At 31.8% G+C, this 22,511-nt stretch overlaps 1 protein-coding gene and 1 long non-coding RNA gene across 2 annotated transcripts; both read right to left on the bottom strand.

Annotated features, from left to right (window-relative positions):
* Nucleotides 1-469: 469 nt before the first annotated feature.
* Nucleotides 470-9,031, bottom strand: LOC128165942 (uncharacterized). Its single transcript, XM_052830875.1, has 6 exons — nucleotides 9,022-9,031; nucleotides 8,450-8,640; nucleotides 8,138-8,310; nucleotides 4,686-4,864; nucleotides 3,395-3,436; nucleotides 470-1,378 (listed from the first exon to the last, which is right to left on the bottom strand). The coding sequence occupies exons 1-6, from the start codon at nucleotides 9,029-9,031 to the stop codon at nucleotides 1,068-1,070; spliced, it is 906 nt and encodes a 301-aa protein (XP_052686835.1). The 3' UTR covers nucleotides 470-1,067.
* A 10,041-nt stretch (nucleotides 9,032-19,072) lies between these two features.
* LOC128167090 (uncharacterized) lies at nucleotides 19,073-21,837 on the bottom strand. Its single transcript, XR_008241215.1, has 3 exons — nucleotides 21,619-21,837; nucleotides 19,470-19,577; nucleotides 19,073-19,375 (listed from the first exon to the last, which is right to left on the bottom strand). It is a non-coding gene; the product is annotated as an uncharacterized LOC128167090 (long non-coding RNA).
* Nucleotides 21,838-22,511: the final 674 nt, after the last annotated feature.

The raw sequence follows: 22,511 nt of genomic DNA, 5'->3' as shown, positions 1-22,511 counted from the left end.
CCACCACCCCCACCGCAGTGAAAGGCATAATTGTCCAAATGCTTTTTTACATGCTAAAAATAGCAGCCCTCCTGCCATTTACAAATTCATACATTAGAATGGCATCCGTTTAAACTGATCAAATCAAGATTATAAAATACATACCAAATACAGAAGTGTCATTTTTAACGTGCTCTAGGTACAATTTCTTTTTAGCAAGCACCCATTTTCATATAAGAGATGATCTTCGCGACATCGGCTACATGATTATAGTCTGTCCCAAGATATTTATGCAGCACATTTGGACGATTAAAATAAATACAAATACCTGTGAAAGAAGTGCAATTGTAATAGTTGAAAGGGATAATTTCCAAGATAATTTCACTGTAACGTTATCAACTTTCACTCAGAAAAATTCAAAGGAACGAAAACAGATTCCTTACAGGGATTTGTAATGGGGAATGTTTACATATTTTCTCCATTCGGAATACATCGCGCAATTTTTCAACGTTATCATCCGGGCTTGCTGCAATACAAAATCTCCGTAGGCATCACATTTTTAGCATTGTATTGAAACCTGATAAGCTCACAGGGGCGTTTCGACTGAGAAATCTTGGAAATTTTTCATACTTTTGAATGAACATCATTTGAACCCTGAGGTATTTATAAATATCAAGCAATTAAGCAAAATGTGAATCCAGGATATCTTGGGACAGAGTATAGTGTAACAGGTGCGGTTAAAAACGACAATGCTTTTAAATTAAAATGTACGACCGTGTGTTCACATGAAGAATTGTGTTTGTGACTATATATATTTTATGTAACCTGCATCTACTGAATACATTCTGCATCATGGTCGAAAAAGGTTCAAATTATCTTATCATATCGTAGGCTCAATTGTTAATATAATGTCGCGTTTTTATTTTAAACATGCCTCAACTGACGCATCTACGATGGTATACATACTACACACATTTCAAAAGCCATATGGGTACAATTGAGAGACCATCTGACAATTCAAACGTCATGTGATGGCATTTTCTAAAATGTAACAGCAGCTAAATATTCATGTATTTCTTCAAAATATTCTAAGCTCTTTTCTCACAAACTCGTTTTAAAGCATAACAAATCAACGTATAGATTTCGGGAAGAAGGATCAGAGCAAAAAACGCCGATATAAGACCGACCCCAAGTACCATTCCCATGGCTTGTGATGACATTCGCTCATCTTTTGCGCTTGTTTTGCTACGCTGATATTTTGAGGTAGAGTTCATCGGTACAGTTAATTTCTTTTTTATTATGTCAATTCTCTTCCGAATTTCTTTTGTTTCGTTGACCAACAGATATTCATTATAAGGTGTAGAAGTCGTAGAATTTTCCCCACTGCAGTTACATGTATCTGAAAAGGTTAAAATATAACAGGATTATGTAAGCTATTTGACATCTTATTTGCATATTTTGAATATCTTAACCCCAAAACTAGTACAATTTACCATAGCTAAGATAAAAATTCCAAGTTTCTGGAAAAACTAGAGGTCCTCTGAGCAAGCTCACAAATGATACCATCGCTTAGAAAAAATCATAACTCAAGTATTTTATTATCATAGAAAATGATGGATGCTATCCATTTAACCGTTCATGTTCTATCAATAACAACTGCTTTATTTTCTTAAATTGTTAATGCTTATATGAGTACACTAACCAATTTTTTTCTTGAAATTCCATTTTATTTCAACTTAACTGTTAATGCAAATAGACATTGTTATCATTATCAGTTATGATAACAAACATGACTGGAATCAAACAAAAAGTTAAGCTTTTTTAAAAAAAGCTTTTTTTTTACCGTCTATAGGTCTTAAAATCTTAAACAGTTATAAGTTATCAAAGAAAATGTGTGTCTTTTTCATATTTATAAATGTTGCTCTCCGGTACATGCCTTGGCTTGTGGATTTTTTTTAACATGCGCCTTTTAAGCGTGGGTGTCTAACATTGAGAAATGCGTATTATATGCGTTTTAGTTAAGATCACATCATTTTAATAAAAAGAATTTTAATCCACTGCATTCAGAATCTTAATGTTTTACTGTTATTAGTTTTACTATATGCAATTTTCTTTGCTGATATCAGCCATACAGTATCAAATTTTCACAATTTTGGCATTTGCTCAAACAATACAAAAAGAAAAGAACAAATAATTTCAATAGATATTATAGAATATTGTTTTTGACTAATTGTAATGGAAAAAATAAAGCCTTAATTTCACTCATTAACGTCTTCCAAGGAAGACGGTATAAAGAGTTAAAATAATTTACAGTCTCCGGGTTGTGCACTTCCTTTCCTTTGTGATTGGGTGAAAATACATGATGTGAAAATTTACATTTATTTCATTGGTTGAAAAACTGTTCAGCGCAATGGGAGATAATTTTCTGATGATCTTTTTCACGTACGACTTAACAAATTTCGTAGATTTCAAATCTTAAAAAGTGAGAAAACGAAAAAGCAAAGCAAATTGCTATGAATGAAATTCAGCCTTTGGTTTTCAGGTCCTAGTTGAAAGTAACATTCTGTAATATCTATTGAAATTATTTGTTTTTCTTTTTAGAATTGTTTATTCAAATATTTATACAAAAATGTAAAAAAAAAAAAAAAAAAAAAAAAAAAAAAAAAATTGATGCGGTATGCCTAATATCGGTAAAGTTATTTGCACCTTAGATAGATAAATGCAGTGGCATATAAATTTGATTTTATCAAAATAATACGAGTCTACAACACTACCTAAGATCTCTTTCACCCTATAGTCGATTTCAGCTTACAAGCTCGGGTACACAGTTCTCAATTTTAGACACGCAGGCTTAAACGACACATGACACAAAAATGTCTGGATAAATCCACTCGCCATGCTATGTAGAGGAAGGTTACATTTATATAAAACAGAGTTAATCTGTCTTTGATAACTAAGTGCTGTTTAGAGTTTGTTCTAAAGACGGTTAGCTTTTTAAAAAAAGCTAAACTTGTAGCAATTTTTATTTTTCGTTTTCTCACTCTTTAAGAAATCTGTTAGGTCGTTCGTAAAAATAGTATTAGAAAATTATCCCCCTTGTGCCAAACTGTATTTCAATCAATGAAATAAAGGTAAATTTTCATATCATGTTTTTTCTGCCAATCACAAATGAGAGGAAGTGCACAAATCGGAGACTTAAAAATTATTTCAACTCTTTAAACCGTCTTCCTTTTTATATCAAGAGGAACCATGTTGAAATAGTGGGAAATATCTTGTACTAAATATTAAGTTTTTGAACGTTTTTAATGATCTTTGCAAGTCGCTTTTTTCTAAAACAAAAAAAAAAGCAAAAAAACCCCAACAAAAACCGTTGATTTGATATTTCATATATTATATAAGATTTTAAAATATTTACCTCTAGATCTTTCAACAAATATTGCCATGAAATCAGCAGTCTCTGGAAAAAAGCCAAAATTTGATAAATATTTGACACTGAAAAATTTTTATTCACCTCTATTTTAAAGAACCGGATATTTTTATCTGGACGCGCTCTATTTTACTACACTGTTTGGGTAACAAATGTACAATTATCTGTAAATGTGTTGCCAAAATGATTTTATTTACAATAAAATTAGTTTTCCGTGTAGATAAGCGGTCTTATCTACACATATCGCTAAATCAGAACCTAGTAATAAAATTCGTTTATGATGAAAATTTCATTTAATATATTTACAATGATAATATTTAGTTGAATCTCTGCTACCTAATTCTCTTAGGCCGTCCCAAAGTAATATCGATCAAGGTCAATAAACATGCCGAACAAATTCAAGCATTTTCCCCATCATTTAAAATTGACGCAAATTATAGCGTGTATAGCTTTAAGTATTTTTAAATAAAGTTTAAATGTCCTACAAAACTGATTCGTTTCAGTTCCCGTTAGAGATACACACATCTAAGTGTCATTTATTTATAATTTGAGCCAAATTCGTAGCGGAAGTGAATCACTCCCCAATGTGCACTATTACGGAGATCCTTTGGAGTTGTAAACCCTCTCTTCCAAATTACCCGGGGAGGCTACATTCTAACAGCTATGGTGACCTCTAATTTATTTATTTGTATACATGTATATATACTTTGCAAAAAACAGCAAGTTAAACGTCGCGTGCTCGCGTAAATGATCGAGTTACAGTGTCGAACAAAATGGTTGCTAATGTACAAATGTAGCAGTGCCCAAATGCTGGAATTCTTTTTTATTTTCAGTTGTTAATACCCCTCATTCAGCTTAGCGCGTAATATTAATTTGTTTGCACATTATACCGTTGCAGTTATATATATATTATATATTAAAAAAAACAAATGATGAGAAGCTTATATATTTACATGTTGTTAACTTCTAGTTCTAACAGCGTTCAACGTGCCGTAGCTTTCCCCTCACTTTAATTACCAAATTTCAGAATATAAGTATGTAATATGATAAATCACACTAAATGTAATTTGAATATAAAATATACCGGGTGTTCGACAACGTCGACAAATCACGCAAGCAGTGTGCATGTATGTGAAACCTTTAAGTTATCACTCCAAGTCACTGAGAAATTTATTTCTGCAAAGTTTTTATTAACTAGGTTGAAAAATCATTTTCACTATATTTCAATGCTATTGAACAGTTGTCATGCAGATCTGGTAGATGAATATAGTACTCTTACCCCCTGGCATCAAAGCATATGATTGCGTACTGACGTAATGAACGGTAGTTTTATCTACTCTATCCATTTGACATGGTCCTTTTTCTCCATCGAGGACAACGACCCAACCTTGATCTTTACATTCATAGTAGCCTTCATTGATGTAGAAATATCGTTGAATTAAACCTCTTGAGAAATCGCTGTATAAAAAGAGTTCAATTAAAGATAGCGGAGAAAAATATGCTATTTATATGTCAGTGTCACCTTTTCTTGGTAGGAGTTTCATTCTAATATTGAAATAAATCCGACAGTCGCAGTTTCCTAAATAAGGGTTTCCAATTTCGCAAAAATAATATATATTTAATCTGAAAGTTTTTTGTCCGTGTGTAATTCATTCTCATCTTGGTTGTCCCAACCTTTTCAAAATAGTTTGTGAAAGGATTTGAAACTTACTGTGTGCCTTTATAATGAAAAAACTGGTTAACACGTTACTCGGTCAGGACATGCTTACAAGCACCATAAATGATTACAAAATAAGTAATTGGTAAGTCCTATAAAATAAAAAAGTTATTTATATTTTGTCGCAATTTAATTACAAATGTGAAAGTAACTTTAAATATTGAAAACTAAAGTTATATTGTTTTTAAAGTTAAATGGTAGAAAAAGCTAAGACCTATGTGCTGGGATCGTGAGGAAAGTGTTAATTAAAATGACTTTTAACATTTCACAAAGTCCTGTCTGTTCAGTTTTTCTTCAAAACTGTCATGAAGTCATAAGATGGTATGGGATATCTATCAATATAAAGTGCATCAAAGTACATTATAATTAAAATACTTTCAGTATAAGATTCGGTCTAGAATTTTCAAATTTTACAATATTTAACAAAAAAATAAGTTCTAAATTTTTTTCGCATTTTCCACAAGCCCCCGTGGGATTCGAATGCATGACTTACTGATCCGTAGTGAATCCTCTAACTCACTACGCTACGCTGTTTGATAGCATATCTGGGAAAGAAACTTTTTTAAAATAAAATTATATATACTTATATTCATTGTTTATTTCGATAAATAATACGTCAAAATATGGAGGTGTCTGATACCACAATAAATGCATGTATAAATAATCAAACTATTTCCCTTTCATCTTTTATGACAGCCATATTAGTTATCTTATCGATATCTATTAAATGTATTACGATTTTGTTATACAATTGCTACGGAACGGTGAGAGCAATGATATACGTCTTTCTGGTAGTTCTATGACCTGAACACATTACATTTGTAATAATGCGTTTCAAAAAAATACAAGTCAGTGCACTTGAAGGATATATACAATGAGATACCCAACAAAATCGTCGTTGCAGAACGGTCAGATGTTTTGTTTTTTTTTTGTTATAAAGATGTCGCACTAAAATATACACTAAAGTTGATCATGATCGTACAGAGACAGAGGGTTTGTGAAGAGAAACTGAAATTATTTTTTTTTAGTTAATATCGCATATGCTTGGGGTACTCTTTTAGAAAGAGAGAGCGGTTCAACATGACACATGCATTAAAATCATTTATTTATGTAGACTGCATACGTGTTTGATGTGATCGTGAAATAAGACAACGTACCGTTTCTGAACAAAATAAACCACATGTTGTGACAATTTTTGCAAAAAATATATTATCGTTATTGATTAAGGTTTCATTTTTTCTTTTTATTATATGCTTTGTAATAAACACATATACAGTGTTTTTGCATAATTATGACATTGTGATACAGATGACATCACAAAACTAGGTTATCAGCCCTCTAGGGCTGCATGATACGGATCCGTATCACATCCCCTGCAAAACTCCTCTGCCTTTTTTTCGTTTTAGCATTTGTGCATGCTTACAGACGAAAAATAAAACATTTGTTACGGTCGACATTTTTAAGTCCAGTTGAAAACTTCAAATGCTAGTTAATGTTTTGGAGCAGTGAACATCTCCAAAAGCCTGTGGAGATTCTGGTTCTGTAGCTACACGTTGGTTAAAACAATCAGATCTCATATTTTTATGTAAAAAAATGTGTAGACTACTTTAAATTAAATTAAAATCAATTTGTTAAAATTGGTATTTTTAAAAAATGTTATTACTAAGTTTGTAATAAATATATCAATAGGTGCCCTTTTTCTATATCAAAGCCTGCATCAGCCCTCGACCATTATCATCCCTCGGGCCTTTGGCCCTCGGGTGATATTGGAGTCTCGGGCTGATACGTGCTGTGATATGGAAAAGGGTATGTATTATTCTCTATTAAATACTTTTCCTACAAAATTAGGTTCATGAACTTCGAATTCCCTGCAGTCTGAATGCAAGCAGTCTGAAGCGATCGACATAATTTTCTCGACCGTGCTATTGACCTGTGTGGTGGTAGAGGAACAATAGATAATTTAGTAATTTTTTTTAAAGCAACTCTTTGTTGTCATGACAGATTGACTTTTTCGGGTAGATTACATGTACATATATTACCTATTATGTTTGATGCATTTGATACTCGGCACTCCCAAGATGAAAGGTCGAGCTTCAAGCTGGTCATGCCAGAATTACATGTATTGAAAAGACCCTGGTTTGGACACTTTTTTTTAATCTCGGGTCCTATCTAGCTTATACTTCACATGGGTAATGAGTGTACAGTTAACTTGAACAAAGTTTTCAGTCAGTGGTTGTTTAGACCAGTTTTCTTTGAAATCCAGTTTTGGTTCATACTTCCTCTCCCTTTGAACTTATCCTGCTCTTTAAATATGTAACTTCAACACCTTGTCTATTTATGTATTGTAATACGATAATCAGGTTAGACTTGCAATTTTACAATGACTGCTATGCCTTATATCGGATCAAATTGCGATTAATCGATTGGCAATTGCATTTTTTCCAGTGAATATCATGCCTTAATTAAAACTGTTCGTGGGGTTTTTTTTGTCGGGTTCTTCCATCAGAAACTGATTTACTTGATTCAATTATTGTTTTAATTTGAAAAAAAAACCCATAGGAACAGATGTTTACTTTGATAACTACGGAGCGAATAAGTTTACCCCTTTCGAATAAAAGTTTATTTTTATACGTTCATAAATATCGCACTACCAAGAGAAGTACATGACTATTTCACAATGTAAGCTTACTATATTACACCTAATAGTATATTATTAAAGTTTAGTGCTTTTTATATGTTTTCAAACACCAAACCATTTCTGCATTGTCGGAAAACATAAACGTTATATTAAAATTTTAATAGATATAAAAAGAATAAATAAATGTGTTTAAAATACAACGGCATTCCTCCAGAATATATCAGTTCCGGTAGAGGGCGGGTATTGCTTATGCAATGCTCTTAAATTGTTTGTAAGTAAAATTTGAAATATTTTTTTTTAATTCAAGACCTATATGTAACGTTCATATAAAAATGTTATTTTCAAGATGCTTGGAAATTTAAAATGAAGATAATACCCTCTGATGCTGAAAAATTCTCCCGGTTTATTTTTTACATCAGCCAATGCCGTCATATTATAACTTGTCTCTATTAATCTATCTCGGCTGAACCATCCAGTTTTGGTGGCTCCTACTGCGTCGAAAACAAAGTATTGAGCTTCAACGCCCCTAGAGTAGTAGGATACTCTTATCTGAAATATATTTAAAGGAATGATGATATAACAGATGTTGTTACCATATAAACATTTGAAAATATATATTCTTCAAGATTTTAAAACGCCTTTAAAATTAATGTATAAGCTTTGATGAAAAAAGAGACAACTGAATTACCTTAGTGGCGCCATTTGAATGTATATCGTCCAGGACATCAGATTTGTAATGATCCAAAACCTGGTTTGTCAGTTGCTGGGCTGCCAAGTTGTTAATATTGCGAGTGCCATTATTTACGAATAAATCATAAGCTACAAATGGTCCACCGGTCACAACTTTGAAAACTAACTCCCACCATGAATGAACATTTCCTAAAAAAAAAACCCGATCAATGTCAAAAGATTATAAGTGTCTGTCTCCCATAAGTTTTATTCCATAGAAGTTGTACATGTAGAACTTGTGTGAAGGTAAAGTACTTATTGTTGTCCATCCTAATAAAATTATTAGCGGGTAAAGGGATATTTTTTACAACAGGGGACATTGTTACAGATAGTGTGAAATAAATTTGATATTTTTGATAAACACTTGCTACATGTATTTGACTTTGATTGATCGTTACTTTTTACGTTATATAGTCAACCCCAACCTTATTCTTTCTATTTCTATTTTTCATTTAAGGAGGCCGACTTTGGGAAAGGGGAGGGGGGTGTGTGGAAAAACTACAATTATAGCAAAACTCTTTCTTTTTTAACCAGATATCATTTTTAAAACCAATTCTAGTTTATTTGCAAAGCTTCAAGAAAATCGACCGTCTAGTTCTTTTTAGGGACCATCTCAAAATAGAGGTACATTAATAATAGGAATATAGAGGAAACTGTCATTTTCCGCACTTCGAAGCAGATTAAAAAATATACTACATTTTTTTAGTTTTCTTGGTTTTAGTGGGGACCATCTCAAAATATAAAATGCAGCAAATTTTGCTATATATTTGGAGCATTACGAATGATCGAAAATTGGTAAATTGGATTCATTAGGAAAATGTCCCCGAGGATAGCATAATTCTGTGTATAAAATTTCAATGGCTTACAATTTTTACTTTTTCTTTTATGTTATTTCTAATAACATTCGCCTACATACATGTAGGTTCATTTTATAATAACGTCATAAAGGCGCAATGGCAACGCTCCTCTACCCCACAACGGAAAGATCGTTTAAAAAATACAAATTTTCTTAGTAAAAAATCTAATTATTTTCATTTGTATTTTGTTTATTGTGTTCAACTTTATAAATGATATCGTAAAAATTTCATAAGAAGTATAAATCCACTGTATTACACTAGAATGCGAAAAAACATGCGCATTGAAAACTAAAGTTAAACATTATAATCATTAAAAATTACGAAATGTATAACAGAATGGTTTCCAAATCTTTAAAAAAAAATACGCAAAAACGTGTATAAAACCAATCACTTAGATGACTATAAAAATATTATCAACATTCTAACAAGAGCTTGGACTTTGGGGAGTTATATCAAACAGCAATGTGAAGTTAGCATGTCTATTTCATTGTTGGTCACTCAGCCATGGCTCTTTGAAATCAACACGATTTGTTTGGCTTTCGAGCTAAGACTGTGCAAATGGTGCATATTTAGTTTGAATTAAGAGTCATTTTTAATATCTTTTGACGCAAGATATGGAAAGCTACGTCCTACCGAAATTCCAAAGTCTTGTTAAAATGGTTCTGTCAATACTCATAGGGATAACGGAATTTTTTTATCACGGAAATAAATTTCGCAAATCGAACGCGTTCACGCCAGTCCAATTTTAATTCCAATCATCGTGAAAAATTGTCATCAAAATTGTGTTGAGTTATTCTAAGAGAAGTTTATTTGGTCAATAGTTAATTGCTGAGGATTATGTCTTGTTCATTTTTTTCCCACAAAAGTTTTCTCGCTTTCGCTTAAATTGCTTCAGATGCTATTGACACATAGCGATCGCTTAGAGAATATACATTATTATAGGATTTAAATATGAGTGATCTTACATTCATCTTTTTATATATGATTAAGTTGATAGGTAATTTAATTTTCAAGTGTCGTTTTATAAGGATCTTCGACACTCCGTGACTTCTGCTTTTTATGATTACGTCACAACATGGCGGCGATTTTAACCCATTATGAAACTGTTTTCATTAAATCGCCAAAGCTTGTTCTTTATCTCTGCAGTGCAACGGTTGAAGCTTTGATGTACTGACCCGCAGGCACGAGTTAATATATAACGGGAAATTTTAGTTTAGCGATAGAAATGTTAAAAGTTGTTTTATCTCCTGCAGAACTTTTCCCAGGAGTGTGGAGGACTTTAATAAATCGATAAAATCTTAAGTAAAACAATAGACTAGTGCAAATATGTATGTTGAAATTAATAAATGTTGGTATTTACACAATATATCTCTGTAAGGCCAAATCAATATGATTTCTTGTTCTTCAGACAAATGACCTAAAAAAGTAGGAGCGGGCGAGTGATTTGATAATTATAATATTATTATTTTGTTTTGGCATAATTTCCAGGCGGTACATAAAATAGGTGGAGCGATCGATTATATTTTTTCTTATTTTTTTCATTTGTACAGTAAAAAGGATATATCTATATAAAGTTGAATAATCATGTAAAATATCAAATATTAAATGATTTCCATCAATCTGCATTGATTTCAATTATTGGAGATCAACAATATACATATACGACGTAAATTAATTATCAAGAATGGCAGTTTTTTTGCACTGAATTCAACTTTTGCAAGTATTGTTACATACATGATTTTATAGGATAATTTTGCCTCTTATGGCTCGGTTTAAATGTAAAAGTATTGTGGATTTATATATTGTGATATAAAAATGAGTCTAAATAAATAGAGGATGAGAAGAAACTATTTATTCAAAAGGCTTATAGATGTAGTTAGTCTTTCATGATTGTGTGTTCACAACTAGAAAAATAATAAAATCCAAAACATTGAACAAATTCACAACACAGATTCACAGTGAATACTAATAGGTGGAAGATAATGTCTCAGTGGAGCATTGATGAAGCAGCTTTCCACATCTCATGAGCAGGCCAAAGCTCTTCTAACCATTAAAACCAAGCTTTGAATTCTTTGTTCCTGGAACAATGGAATCACCAGAAGTGAAGTTAATCTTCCTCCTTTATCTGTTAAAGAATGACATATATCATATTCACAGTAGTTATAATTATCGTTACACATTAATAATATCATCAAGTTTTGCCATTGAGCTATTGACATTGTTCATTATTTCATATGAAAATGATAGTTCACAATATCACTTACTTTCTCTACTGTCAAGGTTTTTTGTTGTAAATGTAATTGCCACATTCTTCACACAGGACAATGCTCGAACCCTTTCGATAATTGCATAAGTCTATATTTTGACAGCCAACTTGACTTTGAGAATTAACATGACCTGTAACGTCAGGATCCTTTAGTTAGTATTCTGGCCATAACCTGTGTTCAAATTTAGAGAAGATATATAATTAAATGTACATGTGTATTTTTCATTCTAAAGCCAAAAAAAAACCGCGAAAAAATTGTACTAGTCATCTCTATAAAATTATTTCGATATGCATCTGACTCAACCCTGCTTTAAAGAGACAGTACAGCTAAAAACACATGTGCAAATAACATCAGATTTACCCGTTGTGTCGTTAGGAAATAAGAAATAACGATGATTGAGACATTTGAAGTACATAAAAATCCCTTCCACATACATAATTAATGTAAATATGAGCTTCCGGAAATCGAAGGGTCGAACAAACCGAATAATATTACATCGTTTATTTGTACCACGTGGATTTTGATTGACAGTGGAAGATACGTGCTGAAAACTACACCTCGACTTCAAGCATCATGGAATAGGAGGTAAAGAGACTCTCTAAACGGAACACATCATCACTTTCTCGATAAATTATAAATGGTTTACTTTTCAGTCGTTTTTTACAAATATATGCAACAGTAAGAAGCACAAATGTATATATTAGGGCCCTAGAAGAGAACCCATTTAATTGAACAATCTCCCGGCAAAATGTCAAAAACATTTGCAACGGAAATTCTGTTAGAATTTACGCGATAAATGGCATATTTTGAACGGTTGACTTAAGCTTATTTTTACTGAAAGTGGTTGTTGTATTACAAAAGATTACGTAGGACTGTACATGGTTACGTGCTATTTATAACTGAAGGTATTCCGTTCGAAATCCTTTCCAATAAAACACAATTACATGTACAAGAATTTCCAATTTTTAAATCATACATTTTTTTTGTACAGTCCTTAGATAGAGATTTTGATAATGAGGGGGAAGGTTGCAGTAATCCCGTTGGCCTAATGGAAGAGCATAAATTCAGACGGGGTCGTGGAAGGCCCAGGAAGGTTAGGGGATCTGGAGGAAGAGGGCGACCCCAAACACAAATACAAAAGATTAGGAACCCCCCAAAGCGGAATGGGATTAGAAAGAGACGTAGTGTAGATGAAACAGTGACCGTTATACAGGAAAGGAAGTAGGTTACATGTATCAAGGTAAGTAAACTTGACTGGATCTTCTGAGCATATAAGATGATATACACTTTATTTACTACCTATACATATAAAGTTATATCTTCCTTAAAAAATAGATGAACTCTCTTGAGAAGCACACTGCTTAAGGTTGTTGATGAGAACCCTGAGTATATTTTTAGTATACTAGAACCCTGCCCAGGTCCATCACAGCATCCTACAACCCAACTGCCTTGGTGCAGTTGTGGTTTTTGTAGAGATTGCCTACAGATAAGGAAAAGCTATGCTGTCAGAGAAATGCAGATAGCTGTGTGTCTTTTCTACCTGTGAGTATCTGCATTTAGGACTCATAGTAACGTACTACTGATTTTTTAATTTTCAATTTTTGTAGTTTATTTTCCATTTGTATTTGTTGCATGATTTTGATGTACTTATTCTGAATGAGGCAGTCTTTGCTCTAGCAAGACAGTACAGAAGATACTGACAGAAATCGTGCCAATCGACACACTGCTTTCCGCCAGTTTGTCTTGTGGCACCACGGCAAACTTGGAACGGGCAACAGACGGGTCATTCCAAGCTGCTGCATATGGGGTATCAGAGACAGATTTCCGGATCCAGATGGCAATTATGTTGGGTTCAAAGATGAACTGTTGGAGTTGTAAATGTACAGAAACATATAAAAATGGAACATGGGAATTTGATTCAAAAAGATGTTCATGTATTTATATTAAACATTTGTGTTATCAATTTAAAGATGTTTAATTTGGAAAAATGTGAATGAAATAATTGTTGCAGTTAATTTAATTTTTTTTAGGTTAAAATTGAGTGTTAATTGAATATTAATCAAAAGAATACTTTTAATTTTAAAGGTGGGGCAAAGGGGGTGTTATTCAGTTCAAAAGATCTTCAAAATGTACTTTTCAAAAAAATAATATTTTACAATCATTTATCAGCATTTCCTGTTATCAGTTATTTCAAAGAAAAACAACAATTGTAGTAAAGTAAAAAGCATGTCATACTGGATTATGAGTTTGTCATCAAATTTATCATTACATACATGTGCAAATCAAAAGAAACTAGCTGTTCAATATTAAAAAAACTATTGACCATTTAATATTTTTAGGACAAAATAATATAACAATTAGTGACTATTCTTCTATATAGAGTTATATAGTTAGAATATACTACTGAAAATAAACAATGAACAATATCATATAATATGATACATTATCAAATATTACAATATCATATTGATACAATGTCATGTGGTATTATTCTATATTATATAATATAATAGTATATTGATGAATTAAAAGTCAACTTTTTATTTCTATTATTATTTATTAAGCTAAATAAACTAAAATATCAAAGAAATAATTAAAATAATCCATCAAATAAACGGCAGGCGTATATATTTTATTGGCAGGAGTATGATTTCTTCGTAAGAGCTATCTCCTTACCCGATTTTTACTTATTTTGTGTTAATTTATATGAAATCAACTTTTTTTTTTAAATCATCAATTTAGTTAAAAGAAATAAAATAATCCATCAAAAAAACGGCAGGCGTTTAGATTTCCTCGGCAGGTGTATGAATTCTACGTAAGAGTTATCTATCTTTACCAACATTGAATATTTTTGCTAATTTTGTGCTAAATAACCAATATAAAGTCAACTTTTTGTTATTATGATAATTAATTTAGTTAAGTTTAATAAAATATCGAAGAAAATATTAAAATAATCCATCAGTTAAACGGCAGGCGTGTGGTTTTCTGTCGGTAGGCGTCTTTTAGTATGACCGCTGCTTTAATTGGTGTGTGTGTCTTCCCCACACGCAGTGCAGCAGTATGTATTAGAGGGAGTTAGAGCCAAAGAAATCTCAAAAAGTGTTATGATTTTTTAAATACTTACATCCAAGCGTATCCAAAATCATGTCAACTCCAACGTCCGAAAGTTTTGCTACAGTAACTATAAGCTGAGCTGGTATATTGTCCCATCCATGCTGTCATCCTCTTTTGGATTACCAAGTCTTTCGAAGAATAAGTCGATAATACATCAAAAGTCGTATTTTTGGCAGTCTTTGTAGTGAAACACATCATCGACATCGTTTTCTGTAGTTCTTTAACTTTAAAGATTCGAAAACAGCGTATGTTTTTCAAGACAATCAACGTCTATTCTCTTTTTACTAAGAAATAGTAATTTTCCGGAGATTTCTGAACGCAGATGAGACCGAAAATATAAAGTAAAGAATAAATTGGAGCGGGAAACGGAACGAAATTTTCCAGACGCGGGAAATTTAAAATAATATTATTTTTACACTTTCGTCAAAATACGAGCGCGCGGGTTCGACGAACAAGAAATTAAATTGGTTTGGCCTAAACAGAAATGTTATGTACGACTTGACAATAACTACTTCCGCTTCACTTCTGTGAAACCAAAGTGAAAGTACCGTCAATGCTTCAATTACGTCATTTAAATATCTACCTACTAAAACTTCGGCAAAGTATATCAATTTGCCCTGCGAGAGAGCAGAACCACAGTTATCGTGAAATGGTTTATACAGCAGGCTATGGAAAACAACTTGTCTAAGACCAATTTTCACCACCCATGGCTACGGAAGCGTATTAGGGTCGCAGCAGTATTTTTTTTTATTAATTTGTTATAACAGATTAGTAATTTGTTATAACAAATTATTAATTTGTTATAACAGATTATCAATTTGTTATAACAAATTAGTAATTTGTTATAACATATTAGTAATTTTTTATAACAAATTATTAATTTACTAAATTACTAATCTGTTATAACAAATTAATAATTTGTTATAACATATTATCAATTTGTTTTAACAAATTATCAATTTGTTATAACAGATTAGTAATTTGTTATAACAGATTAATAATTTGTTAAAACAGATTAGTTATTTGTTATAACATTATTAACATTGTTATATAATTTTATTTATTGTAAAAATGACGTAAGAATGCACTTGCAAGAAATGGTACTTGGCAAGAATCAGTCTTAGCCTTGTATCGGTATTCTGTAGTTCGCTGAAATTTCATCACATTGATTCAAGATGGATGACAAGTTGATGAACACGTGGTGTCATCCAACTAACTGAATGATAACTGATGTACGATAATATAACGTCTAACTGAAAAACATAGCTATGTTTGATTGCACGGACAAATTCACTGAAAACATCCATATAAAATATTTATTTAAAATGCATCAGTCCGTGTAGATCAATCAAAATAAATCACAATTGATGCAGTGGATCGCAGTAAAGGAATTCTCTAAACTAAAGTAAAACATTTATGTTTTCATTTCGTAATTTGCAATTCCTTGTAAATCAATCAAAATAAATTACAGATGATGCAGACGATTGAAGATGATGAAAGAAATCTTTAAATTATAAATTGTAAATCAATACCTGTAAAGAATTCTATGAATGTTTTATTGTAAATCAATAAATACAGAAGATGCAAATGATTGAGATTGAAATAAGTCTCTGAATTTTAAATCAGAAAGTTATGTTTCCTGCAAATTAAAAGATTGCAATCTACAGTTAACGATTAGAAACTGAGGTTCTTTGAAGGGTTTATGATTCAGATTTAGTGGCTCTTTACATAATAATAAAAGCTGGAAAGCAATTGTGTTGACTGCTGCATATTCATATAACAGAGGATTAACAATTTTAACAGTTTGGCTATTTTCATACGTAGTAAATACCACTGACAATAAGTGAATATATTTCGATAAGAAAATTAAAATAAATATATATAAAATTGAATACCTTGATATTGTTCCGATAAGTGATATGATAAATTTTCACATCACTGAAATATTTCAATTCATAAAGGTACATCGTTTTGTCCGAAATAAAAAAAATAATCATCCCTTGAACAAGAAAAATTGTACGTGACATGATATAGCATACCATACCAAACGCTGAAACAATAGCAATCATGCGACGCCTTGTAAGCTGTAGCTCTTCGGAAATTCGGGCTGGTGAGGGTACATGTATTTTAAAGATATTCAGAAAGTAATGACACATAAAATAAAATGTCTAAAAAAAGTTTTTGATATTTAATTATCACAGACAGAATATATTCTGTAAATTATAGATTAATAAGCCCCAAACTACGAAAGCATATTAGTATCATTTATGATAATGAAAAATAAAATCAAAGGCGTTATAACGCAGAATAAGGCGTTATAAGGCGAGTAAAGACATTACAACGCCTTTTGCAAACTAACGGTGTTTTAACAAAATTGTAAAATGCATCCATAAAGACAGATGGATGAAATGAGCCCTGTTATAATTACGCGTTTTGAAAAAAAATCAAAATGCATTAAGTTTGTGACCAAGTCTACGATCTTTAAAAAAACATTTTTTATAAAGGTTAATTGATGCCGTCGACATTAACGCACTTTTAAAAAAAATTCTGGGTTTGGTCGAAAAAATTTGATACTTTTATTATATACACTAAAAATGATTGCTTTAATCTTGTTTAGCTCAATGGGATATATTTAAGAAAGAATACACACTGCATTCCCAGCTACCTTGATAAACATTTTCTCGATTAGAATTTTTTCTTTCTATATATTAAGCTTACGTAGTTTGACCATTTACACATAAAGAATTATCCAATTATATGACATAAACTGTATCGCTTAGCATTAATTTTGCTTTTTTCCTTTTTGTGTACGCAACAAATTATATTTTTATCTGGTACTTTAGCCTATGCCAAGAACGATAATGATTACATATGTAATATAAATATTGGTATTGAGGATAAATCTATAACATAATTCAACTGGCTTTAATTATACCTCCGCTCCGAAGAAGAAGGGGGTACTTAGTATACTGTTGTATACGAAAATTGGTATTCAACGAATATTGATGAATCCACAGTATACTGTTTTACTCTTGTGTGTCTATCTGTCCGTCTGTCTGTACGTAACAAAACTTTCCGTCGCATTTTTCTCAGCAACTATTTATCTCAGATGCTTGAAATTCTACCACACTATTTGTTTAGGCATGCCATATTGTGGGATATTTTTTGTACCTTCCTGTTAAATAACGACTTTGTTTATTTTTTGCCAAAATTTTAAAACAAATTTTCGTCTCAGATTTCTCAGCAACTATTTATTGCAGATGCTTAAAATTTTAACACACTATTTGTTTAGGCATGCTATATCGTGGAATATAATTTTTGTACTAATCGGACGTCAACTTCCTGTTAAAGGTCGACTTTGCTTATTTTGCATATTCACATCAGAGCGGGGGTATCACTAGGAAGCATTTGCTCACAGATATCTTGTTTCATGTGCTTCTAAACAAACATGGTGTGTAAAAGGAAACGTTAGTTATGTTTATCAAAAGCAATATAATTTTTAAAACCTCAGTGCGAGAAAAAAAAAACAACACCCAAATGCTTATTTTTTAGTTTAATAAATTTTTTTTTCATAACGAAGTTTAAATAAAACTGACATACCATTTGATTTAAATTTGAAAAGAGTGTTTATGGTGAAACATTTACACATTCATTAACATACCTATGGAGAAAAATATTGTTTGGCCAGCTCGTTGGTTTTTTTTTTTTACAAAATAACTCCACTTAATTTACAACAAAGCGCATAAATAACGAAGGAACTAGATTATAAGGTATACAAATTATATATGAGTTAACAATAGCAAACAATTGACAAATAAGTTACCTTGAATCAAAGCACATTCAAAAACACGCTTTATCACGAGAAATGTTTTATTTTGCGTATTTTCAAAACTCCTATAAAGTTGGATATTAAACTGATTCTGTGAGCAAACTAATAAACGAGAAGAATGGTTGGTTAATACTTACCGATGATGCACATAAACAAAACCACTTTGATGAACATGTTTTTCTGCTTCTAAATCGACTCCAAATATTTTTGATGATGATTACGAATGAGAGACAGCAAGAATGTAGCTAGTGTTTATTAAATCTCTTTAATTGCTATGACATCACAGGCAATGACACGAATCATTTCATAGCAGTTAAGATATTTCCGGTTCACATTCCGAGTATCTCATTTATTCTAGATGCATCATTTTTTCCGTTACAGAATTCAACAGTTCTTTACATATTATTATTAAAATCTAATAGTTCTTTAGGCTGTTTAAAATTAATTCTACGTTTAACGTAACATGAAAATTTAAAACCTACGAGGGAGGGAGGAAAAAAATAAACAAACAAAAATTTCAAACAGGTGTGTATTTATTGAAAGTCACCCATTCAGTTATCAATACATCATCACTGTCATATAATACATATGGTAAGATTCAGTCCATGTTAATTTTTGCATTTTCAAAGCATATACTTTTGTGTAATTTATGTTTATATCCTTTCTGTGGGTACATCATGTATACTGGACGAGAAGTGGAGTGACTTGCAAGCACATCAAGTGGTACATCCAGTGGATTTACATCAACATAGCAACCAAAGGGAAAACTTTTTCTTTTCAGGGAAAATGTTGCACAACACATGTGATTCACAGATTATCTACAATCAAAATAATGATATTATTTCATACATTTTCACAATGACACATTTTAAAATTTAACTTATCAGAGTTGTGTTGTAAGATTCACTGTACCTATTTCTAAGAACTCAAGACAGGGTTCTTGAAATAACTGCCACCCTACAAGTGTATTCCACTTCTCTCCGTTCTTCCACTTTAGTTGGGCCTCCTGTTAGTTTCTTCCTATTATAAATTGTGAAAGAATGAATTATTATTCCTGAACATGTTATTAAAAATGTAGATACATTTCAAATGAAAGGGATTTGCAGTCATTATCGTGTCAAAACTCTTATCTAAATCAGTATATTATGCTGACTTAATGCATTGCTTCACTTCAAGGTATATACATCCACAATTATTATATATTTAAAACCAAATATTGGTAGTTCGAACACTGAAATCTTTGTATGATTTTATTGGGTCATTCACCTTTGAAATTGAACAAAAATTAAAAAGGAAAAAATTTATCACATCTTGGAGCTAATATTGAAGTCTATGGAGAAAGGTATAATTTTTTAAACTCTTTTTATAGCGAGCGCAGCTCGCCGGCGCGCAGCGCCGGCGCGAAGCGAGCTCTACCGGCAAGGCGTGTGTGAATAGAAAATTCGGACTAGTTGCACATTCATTCAACGGATTTTTTTGGCGTCGGTAAATCGGACCAGTAATGCATCGTTTTAATCGTCCCAGTAGTTCCTTGTAATCATGGCAATTTTTATCACTTCACACTCTCACGAGAATCAGCAAGACAAATTTAGACAGTAAAAACAATAACGATGTAAGCGACATACAGTCAATGTTACCTCTAAAGTTCACCTCAGTACACTTTCAATCAAAAATAATCGTGTGACGTCACAAACGTTTACACATTGATCCGATATATTTTTTCGGAGTCAGTAAATTTTGACCCACAATTCAAAGTACCAATGGTTTCCAACCTCACGTTCCAACATCACGTTCTCCCGAGAATCAAAGTAAAACCTTTGAAAAGCTTATAAGATGTGTAATTTTAAGAACATCATGCTTTTTAAGTAAATAAAACAGTATACTTCGCATACTTTTATTTCTCAGGGGAGTTTTAAAGAGTAAGACGACACTTAACCAACGTCAGCTTTGACGTCACAATAAGCACTGATAAGGGGAAATTACTCTAATTGAAGTTATTGTAAATCTGCTGAAATGACCAAAATCCTCTTAAAAACTTGCAAAGGCTAAGATAAAGAACAGCTGACGAATAAGGACATTTCTTCAGATACAGGAAACAGTTGTAAATTGCACTAATTTGGATGAATGCTCACAAATATTTTATTCACTATAATTACGGTAATTTCCTGAAACGTAACGTTATATACGTAGCAGCGCCTTTTTTTAAAGGGGGTGGGTGGGTGGATGGCGGCCTCATCCAAAAAATCTTTGCAAGCAAAAAGAAAAATAAATCATGAAAATTCTAATCCTTCAGCTCTTTAGCAGTTCAATGGTTTCTTTATTTTCACTTCCATTTATTACATGCGGGGGGGGGGGGGGGGGGGGACAACACCATGTTCTTTTAACATGATAAGCAAATATTTTTAAGCGTAAATTAAAAATAAAATTAAACATTAATTATTTTTTTTTAAGTGGAGGGGCAAATCCATGGTAAGTCGATTTTCTATGTATAAATTGACAAAAATGAAAAAAAATTTAGCATGGGGGGAGCTCTATGATGAGTCAAGTTTTATATGTAAGTTTAAGAAAAAATGTCTACTGCAAAAAAAGGGGGAAATCAATCAATCAATCATAATCACAATCACTTTAAAAGAGGAGATGCAGTGCAATGAATATTTATATATTAAAATCTTTATTATTTAACAACATTGTATCTGAGATTAAACTATTGTTCTACATATAAATAAATGAATTATAACAAATCTTATAAACTATGAATAATGAAAATTTACTGAAAAATAGGTATGTTTTATTATTTGGCATTCAAATTTCACGTTGTTAATTTTATTTTATTAATTTATTATAATTCATTGTTTGATCACATGCTGTGCTCGCCCCAACGGTCGCACCGTAAAACATATTATCTTTTCAGTAAAGCGGTGGTAAGAAATTGCTTAAGCTTTCCCCTTCTTAAAAAATGCAAAAATAACTTAACCGTACACCTGATGAGTTTTTGTTAAATAAGATGGGTAGTCATTTCACCTGTTGATGGATCACTTATAAATAAATATATACAACAAACCTCGTTTTTGCCTTTTTGGGCGGAAGTTGGTTCAGCATGGTTCAGGTTCTGTGACTTGACAACCGACATTAAACAATCTCGAATAAGATTTTTACTGCCAACTTCGATCATGTGTTTGTATGATCCATTATTGTTGGTTTGTTTACTTTGATAGTGGCGTAGACTCCCATGTTCTTCGTATTGTGAAAACTGAATACCTCAATGCTGTCTTTGAGCATGTTTTTCTCTCCTACAGGATGTAGAATTCAGTCGTTAAATGAAAACCCAAACCGGAACGACTTTTTCAAATCCGGATTTGTTTGTTTTTTCAGAACGACGATTTCGCCGAAACCTACGCGCGCGGGTTACGTTAAACGTAGAATTAATTTTAAACAGCCTTAATAATGCAAAGTGAAAAATCATTTAAACTTGTAAGTGGTTGTTTTGATTTTATTCTAGTCTCTGTGAATGTATTTCAAAATAATCAAATAAATTTAAACAATATTGCCCTATTAATTAAAACAAAACAAGAGCACGCCAACCTAACGTCAAAGTACACGTCGGTCAAGTGTCGCCTGTCACTTTAAAAACTACCCGGAAAAAAAATTACGCTAAATATACTGTTTTATTTACTTAAAAAGGATGATGTTCTTGAAATTACACATTTTATCTGTTTCTCAAAAGTTTTACTTTATTTCTCGCGAGAAGGTGAGATTTTAACGACATTTTTGGAATTGCACTGTGGGTCGAAATTTACTGACCTTGAAAAATTCTGTCGGATCAATGTGTAAAAAATCCATTGTGACGTCACTCGAAAGAACGATAACTCGGGTAGTCTTATGTACGGTGTGTCAGCAGTGTATTTATGTGATAGTTTGACTTAGTTTTATTTTTAGCATTAGTTACCGGTATTC

This window comes from Crassostrea angulata, chromosome 10, assembly GCF_025612915.1.
Source record: "Crassostrea angulata isolate pt1a10 chromosome 10, ASM2561291v2, whole genome shotgun sequence".
NCBI lineage: Eukaryota > Metazoa > Mollusca > Bivalvia > Ostreida > Ostreidae > Magallana > Magallana angulata.
Note: the sequence above shows the minus strand (reverse complement) of the source record. Positions and strands in the feature narration are given on the sequence as shown.